The 19,300-nt window shown below is 41.2% G+C and overlaps 1 protein-coding gene across 1 annotated transcript in view; it reads left to right on the top strand.

Moving 5' to 3' along the window:
• Nucleotides 1–19,300, top strand: part of SORCS1 (sortilin related VPS10 domain containing receptor 1) — a 529,669-nt gene that overhangs the window by 427,532 nt on the left and 82,837 nt on the right. Inside the window, 7 exon segments of the mRNA XM_013983712.2 lie at nucleotides 5,458–5,560; nucleotides 5,826–5,902; nucleotides 8,395–8,486; nucleotides 9,766–9,873; nucleotides 11,404–11,521; nucleotides 13,247–13,377; nucleotides 17,001–17,114. Coding sequence (XP_013839166.2) covers nucleotides 5,458–5,560; nucleotides 5,826–5,902; nucleotides 8,395–8,486; nucleotides 9,766–9,873; nucleotides 11,404–11,521; nucleotides 13,247–13,377; nucleotides 17,001–17,114 — 743 coding nt within the window.

Genomic DNA, 19,300 nt, shown 5'->3' with positions numbered 1-19,300 from the left:
CAGTCAATATCCACCCCCCACCCTTGGCCCCAGACAACCGCTAATCTGTTTTATTTCATGAGAAATTAGATTGTTCTTTTCTAAAATTTTATGTAAATGGCATCAACTTGAGCTTTAAAAATTCAGAGCATGTCCTTCCTTTATTTAAACCTTTTATTGACTTTCTAATTCAGGTGGAATGAAGTCCAAATACTTAACCATGGCCCACAAGATCCCATATGGTCTGGCCCCTGTCTGCATCTCCTGCCTAGTCTCAACTCTTCCTTCCTTACTCATAGGTCACAGTTGGGGAGCAGGACACACCTTTCTATACCATTAGCTCACTCTGCTCATTTATGTCTTATGCTCTATATTTGCCATCATATGTCTTAAAATGCCCTCCTTCTAACTTGGCTTTATCTTGGCATTCAGATCCTTGCTTGATTACCTTAATTTCAGAAAGCTTCCTTGAGCATTCTCTGAAGTTGCACTTGGCCCAGCATTTTATATTCATGAACTTTCTTACCCTCTGAAGCCAGCCTGTGCATTTATTGGTTTTTGGTCCAGCTTTCTCTGCTGCAAGTGAGCTCCATGAGTGCAGGGGCCATGGCTCTCTTTTTGGTCACTCCAGAGAATCAACTCAACAGTCACACTTGATACATGGTAGGGGCTTACCACACAAGTTGTTGAGGGTGCTGTGTTTGTTTGAAGCTGTCACACCACAGTCATATGTGTGAGTTTCCTATTTGGACTTTAATAGAAACCTTTCCTTGCCATTGATAGTCACATGGAAGGATTTGTCATAGCATCCACCTCCTGAAGCTCAAGGTACAAGTTGACCCCAAATTGCAAAATCAGTAGGTTCATCAAGGTTGAGCAAAGATGAATTAATGAGATACCAATGTGTGGTACCCAAGAATCCTTTGGCCTTTCTCCCTCATGAACCCTGTTGTTTAATGTAGTCTAATCTGAGCTTTAGAAAACAGGCAGCAGGCTGAGAAGGGGAAAATGACAAAAGGAAGAAGAAACCAAAATAATTTTATAAAAATCTGCCAAAGGAAGAAGATAGGAAACAAAACCCAGAGTGTGAAAACCTTCTGTAGGTTTGGGAGCTGGTAGCAGAAAGGAGATAAAAAGTGATTTTAGGTTGTGAATACTTCGAAAGTGACAGTGTCACTGAAAGCACAGCCTAGTGATTAGAAAAGAGATTTTTCCAGCAGAGCTGTTACAAATGTGGAACAAGTTCAGAATTGCAGCCCCAAATGGAATGTTCCTGGTAAAATGTATTCTCTAGAAATAAGACATCCAAGGTAATTTGGGGCTATATTTTTAGGACTTTTAGACTGATTGCCTGGAGGGTTCAGCTGGGATTTCTTTCCTCTGAAGACTGCGTCTAAGACAATTAGATGGGGTGTTGTAGGTCACGGTCCACCTGCCTCCAAAACCTTAGAATCGGGCTCCCAAGAGGTAGGATGTGAGCTGAGCCTGTGACAAATCCTTGGGCCCCTAGGGAAAGCATAGTGTTTCATGGAGAGAGGTCGTGACTTCTTTATGGATTCACTTGGCAGTTTTCTACTAGAGCTAAAGCGTCCAGCTACCCCAGGAGACGCTTGACTCTGCTTCCTACTCCTTTGTACAGGCTGTTACTCTCCTTGTTCTGCTGAATTGAAGCAGGATTGAATGCCCCACACCCAGCCAGCTGTCTGGGGTACAATCCCCTGGGCCTCCCTCTTCTTTGCCACTGACTCTTTGAAAAATCAAGTGGATTCAATGTTCCAAATCAGTGTCAGAAACTGCACAAATATGTGTGTAGGGGGTGGACACTTTTGGGAAATTCACCTGCTGCCTTATTGTTTATGAAAGCTCTGAGCTGGCTTTTCAGTACAGTATTCAGATTAGGAGCCATCAGGATGAAGGTACCATGAAGATGAGATGTAAAGGCTGTTAATTCCGAGGTTAGGGGGAAAGAGAAAGTGAAATGAGAAGCTGGTTGACTTAAATAATCAGTTTTTTGGTTTTTATTTTTGGTTCTTTTGTTTGTTTTTTTATAGCTGCACCAGCAGCATATGGAAGTTCCTGTGTAAGGAATTGAATCCAAGCCACAGTTGTGATGCAGCTGTGGCAACTCTGGTTCCTTTAACCCACTGTGGTGGGCCAGCCAGGGATTCAACCCACATCTCCCCAGTGACTGGAGCCACTGCAGTCTGATTCTTAACCCACTGCACCACAGTTTTTTAAAATTTATTTGTTTCGTGTTGGGGACTGCCTTGTATCATTTGTTATTTCTCCACGGGCTACCTGCAGTGCTAGGAAGATAGTATCTAGTTCATGGATCAGTTGAATTCAGCAGGCATTTACCTAACACTTGCAATGACCAAATGATTTTGTTGGTTAAAGTGAGAAAAAAAAGAATAAGGCAAAAGAAGGTAACTGGAGCATAGAGGTTCATGATGGACCTGAAGAATTTGTGTTCTCCCTGAATTCGAATACAAAACTTTGTCCGTGCTTGACTTTATGCACTTTTTCTTGAAAAGAGTCTTCAATTTACATCAGATTCTCAAACTCTGTACCTGACTCTGAAAAAAAAAAAAAAAAGAATGCAGACCTAGCTGTTTCTAGTATTAGCCAACTGATGATATTCCATGCCTTGTGACTATGTATGAGTAAGGACAAGGGGCAGCTTACAGAGATGCTGGTCCATCCATTCTCTGTAGGTTAGCTGCTAGATCATCGTGGTTTCACTGAACAGGCCTGCATTTTCTTAATACGGAGGGGAATAGAGAAATATCTATGAGATAAGCTGTACTTTGACTCTATTGGCAATAATTCTGGAAAGATGTTTAGATATTCAGTACATGTCTGCTAATGGAAGAAAGGAAGGCAGGGAGAGAAAAGTGGACAGAGTGCCCTCTGCCTGGGCAAAATGTGCATTATGAGAACTAGAGAGCCTTGTCTTGTGTTTGTCATGAGTTTGCAATGGCTTGATAGTCATTTTAACAAACCTACCTAATAATCTTTGGTGATTTAACTTTGATAAATGTCCAGAACCGTTCAAGTAGAAAAGCTTAAGTTAAAAAAGTGAAGGTGAATCACTTAACATTGTTTTTCTGCAAACATTGATGTGGACGGTATAACTTCCCTGACAAAAATGGAAGAAGGGAAAAGAAAAGCCACAGAATATTTTCCTTGTACCAGTTGGGGGCAATCCAGTACTACAAATATGAGAGTGGAGAAAAAAGTGCACAAAAAAGATCATTTCTGATGTTGCTGCAACTGCATGAGGTGGTGTCGTTTCTTCTCAAATTAATTTAGCTCCAGCCTCTGAAAGCCACAGCAGCAGACTAGTGCTGAGATGGCCGATTGAAAATGCCCTCTTTCTTTTGTAATAGCAAGTGCCCTATATCAAATAATTCTTGGGTCAGGTGGCAACTTAGCTTCACAGTCTTCCAGACTGCAGGGTTATGGAGCATGTGGCGCATGGCTGGCTCATGATTCCAAACCGAGTACTCACTTGACCAGAGGTGTCCTGCTATGTTGGGTGGTGCAACCCCCCCCGCCCCACTAAGCCCATATGCCTAAGTATAATCCCCAAGGAATAATCACTTTTTAAAATGCCATGGAGATCTTCACATTATTCTGATGATGTGGTTACATATAAGCCCACGTACTTCTGGCATTGTTCTGAGTAAAACAGTAAAGTAAGGTCTTTCATGTCCTAACTTGAAAGCTTTATATTTCAAGTGTTTATTGACTGCCTTTTTTAGATGCTATGCGAGGTTTTACAGAGGATGCAAAGTAGTACTTAATGTTTTCTCTTTATTTGTAGCATGTGTCTCTTAGAGGGATAAAACTGTGCATGCCTTGGATAGATAATCCAGGACTTTGCTTGGTAATTATAAATCAGGGATGGTCCTGATAGGCTGCAGTGGTCAGGAAAATTTTCATGGAAAAACAGTTTGACACCTCTGTGTTATCCTGTGTCCACATCTTCCTAAGTTTTGTGCAGCACTGCTCTGGGACCCTAAAACAGAAAACAATACCCCCTCTGGTTTTCCTCTTGGACAAAAGGATGCCCTATTTTGGGGTCTGACTCTTCTTATAGGGTGGCCTTCCTTATTCTTATGGAACATTATAGAGTAAAAGTTTCCTTTTTTGAAAGCTTCACATGAAATTTTCATGCAAAACAAATAGTTTATTACAATCATCATTCCTTGAGAATTTACTCTCTGTCTTGGCAGTGAGGCAAAGACCCTCTGTTATGATCCAGTGTTCTATTTCACCAGCCTTTTGGCTACTTTTATTCCTGAGTTTCATTTTTAGTTTGTCATTTACTCTGTCCCATATAAATGTAATCATTGTATCTCCATAGCTTTCTGAATATCTGCTGGCTGAGACAGAGCAGAATGAAAGTAATAACAGAGACGCATTGGTGATTCTAAAAACTGAAGTCGATAAGATTAGAAAATAATCTTCTTAAGAGATGTGGGTTCAGACCCAAACTTTTAGTTTTTGACTACTCAGTATAAGAATTATCTTTAAATAAAATTTGTATGAGATTTATTATCTTGTTTGTGAAAACTATGGATATCTTAATCTGAGAACTTGTTCGAGGTATTGACATACAAAAAGGTCCCTTAAATTTAAGTTGTTATTAATAGTGCATTTTGTTTACAAGAATGATTTTTATGTTGAATAACACTGAGTCTGATAAGACCTTGACACAGACCCTATGCCAGTTATCTGGTGGATGTTAGGACAGTTACACATTTCATGCAGCTTCGTCTGTGGAACTGAGACCAAGATTTCAAACAGCTAAGAGACACTAAGTGATTTCATCAAAGCCTAGCCAAACTTTTCTTCCTATGTCATATCCCATTTCTCCTCCTTGATGGTACCTGACTACCTACTGTATTACAGTTCAACTCTTCCACTTCTTTTCTTTGTTATTGATGGTACTCAGACTGAAAATATCCTTTATCCTCTTGACTATCTCATCTGTGGTTCATATCTACTCACCTTTGCCTTGGCTACCATTTTCTCCTTGAAACTCCCCCAATCCAAAGTTTGTAGTGGTCTAGTTATCCTCCAGAATTTCATATTTTGTCTGTACTGATCCCATGTCTGTTAAAATATTCTCTTAATAGTAATAAAAAGATCTTAAAATATATATACTCAATAGTGGCAGAAACCAAAATTAGTGAATGTAACTGTTTCATAGGCTATACCACATGTTTTGTAAATACACTACTAAAGTGTTTGTTGAATGGCCAAATAGTGATTATAGCAGTAGATTAAACTTCAATTGCAGGTGCTCTCTTTTTCACAGACTTGGCAGTTGTCTTATACTTAGTGGATAGCAGATACATGTGGAATGAAAGATGGATGAATGGTGGGTTCATGGATGGATGCTCTGAATCTGAGCTTTAAGTGACCATTTAGATTATGTGCCTTTATGACCCTCATTTCTCCTCTTCTCAGCCCTACTGCTCACTACACCTTCACCTTAAGGTCTCTGAAAATCCCTACACCTCAGGGATCATTGCCAGCCGAGACACAGCTCCCAGCATCATAGTGGCTTCAGGTAAGAAGCTTGCCTGGTTTGCTTGCTACTGTAAAGTGCGTTATTTTAAGAAGCTAGCTCTCTGTGCTTGGAACTTAATGAGCAAGCTAAAAATATTTTTGAAAGACACCAAAACCATTGACCCTGAGGCAAGTATGCTGCAAAACCCTGCTCAGATATAACGTCCGCAGTCTAAATCCATCTCAGGCAAGGCACACTGCCAGCATAGCCCATCATTAGCTTTTGCAGAAAGTTCCCTTCACTGATGGTTATGTGTTCTCTCCAGGTAACATAGGCTCCGAGTTGTCAGACAGCGACATCAGCATGTTTGTCTCTTCAGATGCAGGGAACACTTGGAGGCAGGTAAGAAAGTATCCTGGGTCAAGTTACTGAAGTTAAAAGAATCTAAAAATTGTCCCACTTGGTTCACTTCTGGGAACTTACTCAGCACACATAAATCCTCAAGTTTGCCAACAGGTTTATTTTCCTTTTTGTTTTATGAAAGTCTTTTTAAAAAGTCTTGAGTTTAGTAAAACAGTTACGAAATTTGGTTTATGTTTGATAAAAATGTTCTCAGAGACTATATGTAAGAAATTTTCTAAGTGTCAGTGAAACCAAATTAGATGTACTGAATTTTTCCCATGAAAGAAAACTAGAATTCTCGGGAGTTTATTATGGAGGGAGCCTGGAAGGGAAATTATCTACTCAGCACTGGGTTGCCTTCATAAATTCCCCTTGCCTTGAAGTCAGAACAGAGAGGAATGCGATGATATAGAAATAGCCATGACCCAGGTGGTGTCAGAGATGTTTCAAGCTCATGTGCAAAAGACAAAGTGATAACCATCAGGGTGCATATGTTAGGGAAAGTCAAATGGAATGACTTTAAACCAATGTGTTTAGCTTAAATGCTTCCTCTTTCTTCTGAATGAAAATTATGTAATCATAGCTTATAAAACAGACACTTAATGAGGTTTAGCAATCATAACAAGATATGTGCCTGATGCCTAGTTGTTGCACTTCAATAAATATGTTTTAATAAGCCACTGACATTTAATTATCATACAATAACTAACACCATAAATTGAAATCTAACACACAGGTAATCACACTGCAATGAGAACTCTCTGCTTTAAATTTTATATAGAGATGTTCATGTTATGATCTAGCTACCATTTCCTAGCTTCATAGATCTGCACTGCAATTCCCATGTTTTGAGAAGAGTGGGGCAAGAAAGAAACTTGCTTTAAGAAGTCTCTGGTCTTTTGGTCTAGGAGGTACGTAGGATATTAGGCTTCCTATGAAGAAGAGAATGAGATCCAAGGTCTTATTTTTTTTTTCTTTCTAACATCCCAAACAAAGCCAAGAAGGGATAAATTAGGAATTTGGAATTAACACATACACATTACTATATATAAAATAAGTAACTAACAGGGACTTACTGTATAGCACAGGGAACTCTACTCAATATTCCATAATAACCCATAAGGGAAGTGAATCTGAAAAGAAATGGCTATGTATATCTATATATCTATATATCTACACACACACACACACACACACACACACACACACAATATTGGATATATATATCCATTCTTCTTCAGATTCATTTCCCATGTAGTGTGTGTGTGTGTGTGTGTGTGTGTGTGTGTGTGTGTGTACACTCATGATTCTCTTTGTTGTACACCCAAAACTAACACAACATTGTAAATCAACTATACTCCAGTAAATTTTTGAAAAAAGAAGAAAGCTAAGAAATCTCTGCTATACTCCTGGGATACTCATGGGTATAAGAGGTAAAGAAAGGGGGAAAATTATGCCTATAGTGTAACCGCAGACAAGGCTATACTAACAGTGTAATTGTGAGAAAATAGCCCACATCTCATACAGAGAGGACTTAGAAGTTGTTTTCATCCTGTTTCCTTTTGACCTCCAATTCATCTCTTTATATTTTGAGAAAGACCCACTGGCACATGTACCCAAGTGATGATCCCATTTTGATCAGAACTACTTTATAGCTTGTTAGAGAATCTCTGAGTTGAACAAGTACATCTGCCCTCATAATACTGGAAAACTTTGAAATAATTACATCTGTAATGGATGCTGTAATGCTGCAAGTCCCATCAGCATCAGTTACCATCTAATGGTAACTGATTGGAAATTCACCCTTATTTCTACACCTTAGTTTTCTCATCTGGAAAAATGAGAATATTGCAATAAAGTCTCTCTAAGGTTTCTTCAGTCTAAAGATGCTACCCAATATGACAGTTACCCAATATTCCAACATTTTCTTAAATGAGAATCAATAGACTTACCACCAAAAAATGAGAAAATAAATATAAATGCATAACTTTTAATTATTTAAATTTCTTTTGTGGAGCACCTAAAATAATAATAACAACAATTATTATTATTATTTGTCTTTTTAGGGCTGCACCTGTGGCATATGGAGTTTCCCAGGCTTGGGGTCAAATTGGAGCTGTAGCCACTGGCCTGTGCCATAGCCGCAGCATCATGGGATCCGAGCTGTATCTGCCATCTGCACCACAGCTTATGGCAATGCCAGATCCTTAACCCACTGAGTGAGGCCAAGGATTGAACCTGTATTCTCATGGATATGAGTCAGATTTGTTTCTGCTGAGCCATGACAGGAACTCCCTAAAGTAATTTTATGTAACTCCCGTGGTACTTGTAGCCAGCCTTGGGAAGCATTGTTCATAACTGTGTCTTCTCAAAGATTTGGGGGAACCCAGTTCTATTATGGAGAGAGTTCTGCTGTGGAAGACTAGTTCTCTGAACCCTGGGTACGTGTGGATGTGGGTGTGTGTCCCTGGGTGTGTGTTTTCCTTTTCCAGATCTTTGAAGAAGAGCACAGCGTTTTGTATCTGGATCAAGGTGGAGTCCTGGTCGCCATGAAGCACACATCTCTCCCAATTCGACATCTCTGGTAAAGGCATCTGTTGCGCATGGGTCATGTACATGATGGTTCCACACAGCTAAGACCAATCTGAGTTAGGCTATCAGTCTGTGACTGTGCTTATAGAAAATTGTCGAGGTCTGCTAGAATATAACTTATTCCTTTGCTTTACTAAAACAAGAAGGAGGAAGAAAAGAGAGAGAGGGAGGGAAGAAGAGAGAGGCAGCTTGGTTCTGCCCCTTAGAGAGGAATTGTGTTGTGGTTTTCATATGTGGCAGAACCCTCTCCCCGCCCAGCACCCCCAATACCTTATTCTTTCAGTATATTTGTGAGTAGAATAATGCATCAAGGATAATCTCTGAATAGCTTATCTTTTTGCAACCACTTGTCTCAGGTAACATCTCCTGGAGTTTAGTATTTGCATTCACTATGTGCATTCTACACAGGGATCAGCAGTTCATGACCCTTCTACTCCAGTCCCATTTCTCCTGACCCTACTTCCTCAGCTTCCTTTTGGAGAGGTGATATTCTGGAACTCTTCCTGTAGGTCTTCCATAGGCTGACATGCAAGGCCTAACATGCAGAGGGATGTCAACAGACTTGTTCATCTTTGTTTTTGAACACGGCTCTCTCCACATGCGAGCTTGTTCAAAGTCAGAAGCTTGATTTTCCCTCCTCTGATGATGACTTTGGGAACCAATGGGAAAGCTGCAGAATAAGAGAACCAGAGGCTTAGCTTGGGGAAGGGCAGAGCAAAGGAAATGTCCTTTGCGGCCATCAGGGTTGCAGAGTCCTCTCTTACTTTCTAGAGTCTGTTCTTCTACACCCTTTCACTCAGTTGAGTCAACCAGAATTTACAACAATGTAAGAAAAATACCACTGAGGGTTTGATCATATAGAGGTGGCTGGTTCCAGTCTGTCTCAGTGGGTCTCATAAGGCCATTGCTCTTGGAATCACCTGTAAGATTTGCTGCTTGATTGCAGTGAGGTTTTGGAGAGGCTCACATTGAGACCTGAGATCTAATAAAATATCCAAAATTTTAAAAAATTCTATCAAAGGCTTATTATAATTCCTGTTTCATGCAGTTCTCCCCTTACTGCTGCTGTAACACATCTAGGTCCCAAATCACTTGGCTAACTGCCTCTCTATCTTCTGATGTAATTAAGAACCCATAGTCATAGAAGAGGCACACTTTGACAATGCCCCAAATACTTCTAAAATGTATCCTGTCCTGGTAATAGTATCTTTTCATGGAAAGGATTTTCTTTTGAGAGCTGATGACTGTTATTTTTTTTTTCCTGTCATTAGGTTGAGTTTTGATGAAGGGAGGTCTTGGAGCAAATACAGTTTCACATCTATTCCACTTTTTGTGGATGGGGTTCTGGGTGAGCCTGGGGAAGAAACTCTAATCATGACGTAAGTGGAAAACTGCCTTGTCCTCTAGTTTTGACATAAATCCAGAAACATGCTGTTTTTAGTTAAACCTATTCAACTTGCTACGGTCAGGTTTGAAGTTGCTAGCAAAGGCAGTACCTCTGATTTCATGATTCCCCAGCAAAGAGGAAAGAAGAATGTGGGCATCCATTTTCTTGGCTCTTTACTCGCTATTAGGAGACCCACACTGAGGGCTGGCAGCAAAATGGTACAGGCTATCTCTTTCTATACTGAATGAGTGTAGGGAAATGAGATGTGATTATTTCAATAGAAAATAAAGCTATCAACTTAAAACTTTAATAATAAACACACTTGATATACAGAAAATTACAGGTATATAGGAATGATTTCACTTTCAGGCAGAACACAGAGCTTGATCAAAATGCTGCAAAGGACGTTATTTTTCCCTGGCTCTTTACCTAACCCAATTGTGAGGCATATTAGGGAAACCATGAGAACAGTCTGTTCTTATGAAATTGCATTTACAGCTCATTCTTGTCTGGAAAGTGATGATCATTAATTTGTGAAAGACTTGATTAATGGCTTGCCTGCCTATGGGTTTTAAAACGTGAGCTTTGAATGTGAAATCTGAAATGGATTTTTTTCCTTCTGGAAAATCAGACATAGAAAACAGAGAGGGGAAGGTTTTAAAGGGGTTGATCCTATAGCAACGAAAATTTTTAAATCAAAATGAATAGTTGGTATCTTTTTCTAATATTTTCTCCCCTACCCCCCTGTGTTTTTTTTTGTTTTTGTTTTTTTGTAATACAATGGAAAACATCAACAGAAATTTAATATGCTTAATAGCTACCCTTTTGCTTATGGTAAAAATAGTTTGATTAAAATGTTATTGTATAGTTCGTCTTTATTCAATTTTTATATTTGTAAAACACAGATGAAAAAAAAGCTGCCTGAAAAGGCTACTTTGTGGCTTTTATTCACATCTTCAATAGGTGATTCAAATGCCTCATTAAATAGCTGAGTCTCCCTGAGTAAGGAGGGGAGAATGAGCACGGTAGGAAATAGTTATAACTCCTCAGGCTTGCTGCCCACTTTCCCTCGGGACTGATGGGAAAGTGAAATAGGGTGGAAACCATGGGAACCGCGTGCATTACCAAGAAACCTAGGAGTATAATCTCACACTGCATAGAAGGTGGCATTTGTGATTGTTTTCTCCATCTTTTCCTTTCAACCATCCTTGTACAATATATAGAAGTGGGCTTTTAAGTCAGACACCCCGGGTTCTGACTCTACCAGTTCTTAGTGATTTGACTTTGTTTTTTTGCATGTTAACAAAACTCTTTGAGCCTCAAGTTACCAGAATGTGAAGTGGAGTCAATAACAGCAACCCTCCTCAGAAATGTGTTTAGGGGATCAAATGATATGACCGATGTCAAGGGCTTATTAGCCTTGTACTAAGCTCATAGAACACACTCAGCACATGGGAGCTGTGGTCATAACCATTGGCATTGCTATTATTGTGATTATTTTTTATCATCATGAACTCTGCAGAGTGTTTGGACACTTTAGCCACCGCTCTGAATGGCAGCTGGTCAAAGTGGACTACAAGTCTATTTTCGATAGGCGATGTGCCGAGGAGGACTACAGACCCTGGCAGCTGCACAGCCAGGTAGGAGGAGGGGGCTAGGTTGAGTCCTGGGTGGGAAGCATGAAGAGTATTGGGAAGAAAGCTAGTCATTAAAATGTCGGAATTGGGGTTCTCTGAGCAAAAATGTCCATTTAGGACTTTCTTACGTGTTTTGTGTTCTATAGCAGTGAACAAACTCAACATTTATGGCTTGTTGTGAAGTAATTTCTGTTTTTATTGTGCTAGGATATAATGAGATAAAATTCAAATGTGCTTGGCTTAGACTTACAACTTAAGATGAAATAGCAGCTCAGCACAGAGATCCAAATGTAATTTATCTGAGCATGTCATCTGGTTGCAGGGTGGGGGCAGGGGTGAGGAAAGCTCTTCAGTTTTATCTAGCAATGCAAAGGGAAATATAAAATAACAAAATTAAGCTGGCGAGTGGTGCCAGTCAAATGCCTCCTCTCCACAGCTGTGATTCCCTAGGGTTAGGTAGCAGTTCTTGTCTCTTTCCAAGGTACTGGTGTTATAGTATGCAAAATTAGGAGTTTCCATCGTGGCTCTGGAAGGCTAGGAACCCAACTAGTGACCACGAGGATGTGGGTTCAATCCCGGGCTTCACTCAGTGGGTTAAGGATCTGGTGTTGCTGCAAGCTGCAGATGCGGCTCAGATCCTGAATTGCTATGTCTGTGGCATAGGGCTGGCAGCTGCAACTCCAATTCGACCCCTAGCCTGGGAACTTCCATATGCCACAGGTGTGGCCCTAAAAATAAGGATGTGGGATTATTAATAGGAAAATTTCCTTCATCCAGGCCCCTCTCCAACTCAGCTTATGTCAGCATGCATGGCTGAAAGCCTCTCTCCTTTGGTTTCCTGAGGTAGAAGTCGTTTTGCTGGTCTCTCGAAGGACATGACAGAGTCCTCTGCTGCAGAGCCGTCACCACATCCCGCAGTGACACATCCTATACCCTAAACCTAAACTAAGTAACATACTTACATGTGGAATGTATCATGCAGCTGGTTCCAGTGAGTCTGTTCAAGAAAGGCAGTGTAGCGTGGCTTAGACAAAGCTCTGTTCTAGTCCCTGAGATACACAGAGGGAGCTGAGTTTGACCATGGGAACTGCACCAGCTAGAATCATCCTCTCTACCTGGAGGCTCAACAGTAAAATTACTGCTGACTGACATTGCTGGTATTTTCCCCCTTGGGTGCACAGGCATTATGATCTTCAGTGTTTTTATGTATTTTGTGGAAAGACACAGAATTTAGTTCTCTTGCTTGTCTGGTGGATGTATATAAAATCCGCGCTGTAAAGTTGAGTGGATAGAGAGTAAATCGGGACAACATGGGCCATTGTATTTCTTAGCAATACTCTTTTTTCCCCCCTATGCTTGTAAAAGATCAAATGCAGAAAGATCGAAGTTAATTACTGAGATTTGTTGCCAATAGCCTGTTTATAGGCTGTCTTAGTTATCTGTGTATTCCTCATAGCACTGTACCTAGCACCTTGGCAGGTAAAACCTTGCAGAATACATAGAGAATTTTTTGACACACCTCAAGCCTTCTTAGGATGACCTTTATCTATAATAGGGCTATTAATAGGGCTCTAGACATCAAAAAAGGAAATGCTTGTTAGCACAAAGCAGACTATGTGAGTCCAGGTTACACTAAGGTTTAAGAACATATCTCCAAACTGTCCTGATGTGGAGTAGAGAAAGTCCAAGCCATGTACTTGACTGTGTGAGGTTCTTGTGTCCTTACAGGGGGAAGCATGCATCATGGGAGCAAAAAGGATATATAAGAAGAGAAAATCGGAGCGGAAATGTATGCAAGGAAAATACGCAGGAGCTATGGAGTCAGAGCCCTGCGTCTGCACAGAGGCCGATTTTGACTGGTGAGCTTGTGCTCTTCTCCCATGGAGTCATCGGGTATAGCAAACTAGCGTGGACCTTAGTGAAAGCTGAGATTTGAATTCTAGTAACATGCATAGATCCAAGTGGCAGACCTCATTTCCTGTGAGCTTACCGCTTGGGGTCATCATGGCTTCCTAGCTGTGTGCATGTGTATAAGGAAAACCAGGGGTTTCTTTAGGCTTGGAAGATTCAAAGATGGCTGGTAGTTATCTTCACATATTTAACAGATCTCTGCACAAAAAGAAAGACCAGATACACCCTGAGTTTCTTCAGACAGCAACACTGTCTGAACTTTTCAGGGAGCAAATGTATTTGTGTTTAAGATGAAAACCTTTCTAGAATCTAGGGTATAAAAGATTCCCCTGGTAGTGGGACAATGGTCATGTAAGGCAGTCTACCTGGAGACTTTCTTTTTTTTTTTTTTTTTTTTTCTTTTTGTCTTTTTGTCTTTTCCAGGGCTGCTCCTGTGGCACATGGAGGTTCCTAGGCTAGGGGTCCAGTTGGAGCTGTAGCCACTCGCCTACACCAGAGACACAGCAACTTGGGATTGAGCTGCGTCTGCAACCTGCACCACAGCTCACGGCAACGCTGGATCCTTAACCCACTGAGCAAGGCCAGGGATTGAACCTGCAATCTCATGGTTCCTAGTCGATTCGTTAACCACTGAGCCACAACGGGAACTTCTACCTGGAGACGTTCAATCAGTGGTTAGCTGTTGTTTGTGAGAGCCTTGAAAGACTCCTCTGAATTCAGTTCAAAGATGGAGTCCATGGCTTTGCCATCCTTGGCTTTGTGAACCCAGTGGTAAGGCTGCCTTCTTCCTTTACCACAAGTAAGCTAGTGTAAGCTGGAAAAGTAGTCAGAGGGCCACAGTGTTCTTTCTGGAGCATGGGTTAAGCAGAAAGCTAGTTTTGGGGCCAGTGATGGCCTTGCTTGGGTCTAGTTTCGACATTCAGATGAGCTTGAAACATGGTTGAGGGTGAGTCGGTGGTAACTCCCTTGATCACATCCATCTCAGTTTCTGTTTCTTTTTTCCTCCTTCTTTTTAAAAATGTGTTTATGTATTTTGGGTTTAGAGAAAGCAACTGCTCCATATATATATCAGTGTTAAATAAATTAAACTTGACCAGCATAAGAACCAAAGCCATTCATTTAACAATAGGATTAGCTTGTAGCCATCATAGGTCATATATCTGGTCATCAAAATATCAGTGATTGGACTGATATACTGTGTATATACACATCTCTTATCTCAGAAAAAGGATGTCATCTCTCACGGAGGCCTTGAGGAGCATTCTCTAAATAAATAGTACTGGGCAGGCCTGGCAAATTGGCTGCCAGCACTCAGACTGATCACCCAAGGCTGTTCCTCTCCTGTTGGTAGAGAAGGCAAGCCAAGAGCCAGTACTGTGTTTCGCTGGGCTCAGCCAGAGGCCAAACAGAGCTTCAGTTACAGGGAGCCTCACAGGAATTCTGCAGAGGCCTCCCCAGCCCTGACTTCCTTTTCAGTCTGTGCACGTTGTTAAAATCATAAAGATATTTTATCCCTGTCCTACCTTTTAGGATTGACATCCTGAAACACATTCACAGGGAAAACGTCCACAGAGTGTTTGTCGTTCATCACATCCCTCTTTCTGAAGCCTGACTGCGTCTCTTTTATTCTATTTAAGGAGAGTTTGTAAGGGAGCCTAACTTTTGGTCTTAGTGATTTAACTTCAGCCTTAGCAAACAGTCATTCTTGGGCAGAGAGCAAATATCCTTTCTCGTAAAAACCAGTCCCAGAGTTCCCATCGTGGTGCAGCAGAAAGGAATCCGACTAGGAACCACGAGGTTGTGGGTTCGATCCCTGGCCTCGCTCAGTGGATTAAGGATCTGGCATTGCCATGAGCTGTGGTGTAGGTCCCAGACATGGCTCGGATCTGGTGTCGCTGAGGCTGTAGCGTAGGCCAGCAGAAATAGCTCTGGTTAGAACCCTAGCCTGGGAACCTCCATATGTTTAGGGTGTGGCCCTAAAAAGACAAAAGACCAAAAAAAAAAAAAACCGTTCCCAATTCCCTTAATTTTTCTGAAAACATCTGTTCCTGTTCCTTTGGGAATCTTTTCTACAGGGTCCCACATAAGCCAGTCATTTGTTGTTGGCATTACCATGTATTGTTTTTCTGTTCAATTCTAAGCTAGTTGGTGTGAAGAGAACTCGGGCAAAAGGAAAGTTTCTCCCTTCTTCATCTCACTCCCCTTAGGCTTGGCCCAATTCTTGCATTCCTTTGTGATTGCAATCTGCTGCTCATCCCACTAACTAAAATGTCATCAGAGGAGTGGGAAGTGCATCATGAATGAGGTCACTGTAAGGTTATCTGGTCAAATGGGATTTTTGAAACTGCATGATTTCTGAAAATATTTTGGAAGGCTCACCATGACCTAGTTGATTTCTCACAGTAGCTAGAGCTTAGGTAATTCCAACTGACTGTTGCATCACAAAAGGTGATTGTCATTGAGTGTTCTCTCTTGGCTTGGCTCTCCCCTGGATAGACTCCCCCATCCCCGCACAACCCAGATGACCTTGACAGTTATTTCCAGCATTTGTAAAGTAACTTCCAGACATGAACATTGGGCATCCTGTAGGCAGCATTTCTGAAGTCTTCCTACCCATGCTGTCTTGAGCTGGCACCAAATCCAGCTGGTATGTGCATAATTCTGAGTGCCAGCTGCCTGGTGACAGGGTCCTTAGCAAGCCGAGTTCTTCTCTCCCAGCCTTCATGCGCCAGCATCTCACCTCCATGACACAGATGGGCCAATTCATACTAACGCTTGCTGAGTGCTGCCAGCAATTTGTCTGTGCATGTGGAGGTGCAATTTGTTGCCATCTTTGCACCCGAGTTTATCTTTCAGACGCCAAGAATATCAGGCCATTCAGAGGCTCCTGGAGGCAAGGGAAAAGTCTTTGACTGTTTTCAAACTAGAGAGACGATTTAAAGCAGTTTGTCCCAATTGGCAGTGTTAACTGAGGAGAGCAGAGCTTTTCTTTGGGGGAATGCTAGCAACACTCCTGAAGGACATTTCTTCTCCTGCTAACTTTGAAACATATGGCTTATGCACAGAGAGCCCTGGCTCAGCTCCCCTTGGTGTATCCAGATGTCTTGGAAGAGCACCCCAAAGACATCACTAGTGTGAGGATAATGCCACCTGTGGTGTCATACAACTCTTCATTGAAACCCGACACTGAGGATGGGAGCATCCCCCACTATAGCTTTCTCTGGGTCCAGCCAGAGTCAGTATTGTGTCTCTCACTAAGGAGAATAGTGTCTCCTCTTGACTTAAAAGTATTTGATGGGAATTATTGGGCATTAGGCTTTCCTATCTACACATGCCTCTCTCTGGCCTCCAAGTTAGCATTTCTCAAAATGGGTTCTCTAGAATGTTTCCATGGGTGATTTATAGATAATTCATGGAAAAAAAGGCCTCCATTTTTGGAAAAGCATTGACTCAACAAATGCTTGTTCTTTGATGAATTGACTAGAGTAGAAGTTGGCCCGGACTGACATGAAATTGTCCTCAGTAACGTTGTCACCTACTGAAAGGTTTCTCTTGGCTCTCTGCCCAACAGTGACTACGGTTATGAGCGACACAGCAATGGCCAGTGCCTGCCAGCATTTTGGTTCAATCCATCTTCTCTGTCGAAGGACTGCAGCTTGGGACAGAGTTACCTCAATAGCACTGGGTGAGTGTCTGAAGCAGGGGCCTTAGGAGGTCAACTTCGGCTGCTTTTGAACATGTGTGAAGTTTACAGAATTGCTTTGATCAGAGACCATGCCTATTTCATGACAGCACCAATGTATTTGCCTGTGTTCATTTTCATAATGCAGCACAGATTTGCCTTGTTAAGGCAAATTTCACCTGAGAATAAGACCCCAGGTGCAAATAAAGAAATGAAACAAATTCCTTAGATGAAGGTGGCAGTATTGATAATATATTGTCATTTCTTCATTTTTTGAAACTTTTATTTCAGAACTGTTCAGTCATATGATACCTTTTACCTTCACTCCATCCCTGGACAGCCAAATAAGTATTTTCCATGTGTGTTTCCTGTTTTACAAATGTGGAACCCGGAGGCAGAAAGGAAGCTCATTGACTTTTCAAGAGTGTGCTAGTGTTAGTAGAACTGTGTTTAATTTTCTCCATGTCCGCTCTTGACACGTTGAAGGCATGCATTCTTTCTTTATAAATCTGAAATCAGCATCTAAAATTGTGTGTTTAATGTTCTGTGTTGTGGGGGGTTATACAATATTATTTAAGAAATACCCTCAAAGGGAAAATAGTCTTTGACTTACCTGCAGTTGTAACTGATATTTATAGAGTGGGTGAAACTATTCGGATTCTAATTCAACAGTCTATAAAAACACATTGATGAATAGGGCCTAACGAGTGAGGTATTAATCAGGGTTTTCTGGAGATACATTTTTCTATCTTCATTGGAGATATACATGTGTATATAAATAAAGAGATGCATTATAAGGAATCGGATCACCCAGTTATGGAGGTTGGCAAGTCCAGGTCATGAGATCTGTTGGCTCGCTAGGGATCCAGGAGAAAGGATGGTGTTTCCAGTCCCAGTCTCGACACTGGTGGTGAGCCAGGAAAGCTGACGGTGCCGTTCCTCTCCGAGGCCGCAGGGTCGAAACCCAGCAAGAGCTGATGTTTCCATCTGAGTGTGAAGGCAGGAAACGTCATGTCCAGGGTGAAGGCAGTGGGACAAGGCACATTTTCTCTTCTTCAGAAGAGGGTTAACCTTTTTGGCCTTTTTAAGCCTTCAACGGATTAGCTGAGGCCCACCCATTTTGGGGAGGACAATCTGCTTTTGTCAGCCTATTGCTTTAATATTACTCGCATCCAAAAACACCCTCAGAGAAACATCCAGAATAATATGTGACTCAATATGTGGGCACCTTTTGGCCCATTCAAGTTGATGCATAAACTTAACTATCACAGGTGATACTAAGTTATAGCTAAGTTTAAATATGTCTATCATATTAACTAAAGATATTATATATTTAGCTGTGATGATGGTATTCTGGTTAGGATAAAAAAGAAAAGGAAACCTTATCTTTTAGAAACACATAATATGTGACATTTGTTTTAAAATATTTTTAAAAAGATAGGTATTAATAAATGTTGAAGATAAATTAATGAGGCGTGGGTATTATACTGCCTTCTCTCTTGTTTGTGCATATTTGCGAATTCTGACATTGAAAAGTTAAAAAGGGAGGAAGAAAGGGAGAGATGGGGAGAAGGAGGGAGGGGAGAGGGATGGAGAGAGGGAAGGAAGGAAGGAGAGAGGGAGGGAGGAAAGAAGGAAGAGGGAAGGGGGGATGGGGGAGGGAGAGAGGAGCAGGCACCTCACCAACAGACCAGGAAAAGGAGGAAAGGAAGGAAGAGGGAAGGGGAGGAGCAACTGGTACTACTTGACAGTTGTTCTTTGCACACCAGCTGCAGTAGAGAGGTGAGGACATCCATGTTTTCATTTATGTACTTTTGTATTTGAAATTTCGGAAGTTTCTTTAAAAAAATTAACAAAATAACAAATCCTACTTTTTTAAAGGAAAGAAGAAACACAAGCACCTATGTCAATATTCTTACCACTGATGTTAAGAGTCCTACAACTTTTGAATAAAGAGATAAGCTGCAATTTGTTGGAACTGTAGCACAAAACCTGAGAAAATTACAAATAACATTTTTACAGCGTGGGGTAGCGAGGTCTTCAGCATCTAGCACTGTGGGAAAAAATGGAAAAGGGCTGATGAAATAACTAAACTCAGTGGTGAAGAAATGCCAAAGGAAGGGACGTTATCATTTGCAGGTACCAGCCTGTTTAGGTATTGTAATGCACATTGGGAGCCCCTGAAGCTA

Source organism: Sus scrofa, chromosome 14, assembly GCF_000003025.6.
Source record: "Sus scrofa isolate TJ Tabasco breed Duroc chromosome 14, Sscrofa11.1, whole genome shotgun sequence".
In the NCBI taxonomy this organism is placed as follows: Eukaryota; Metazoa; Chordata; class Mammalia; order Artiodactyla; family Suidae; genus Sus; species Sus scrofa.
The sequence above is the reverse complement of the archived record's forward strand: the minus strand, read 5'-3'. Positions and strand labels throughout refer to the sequence as shown.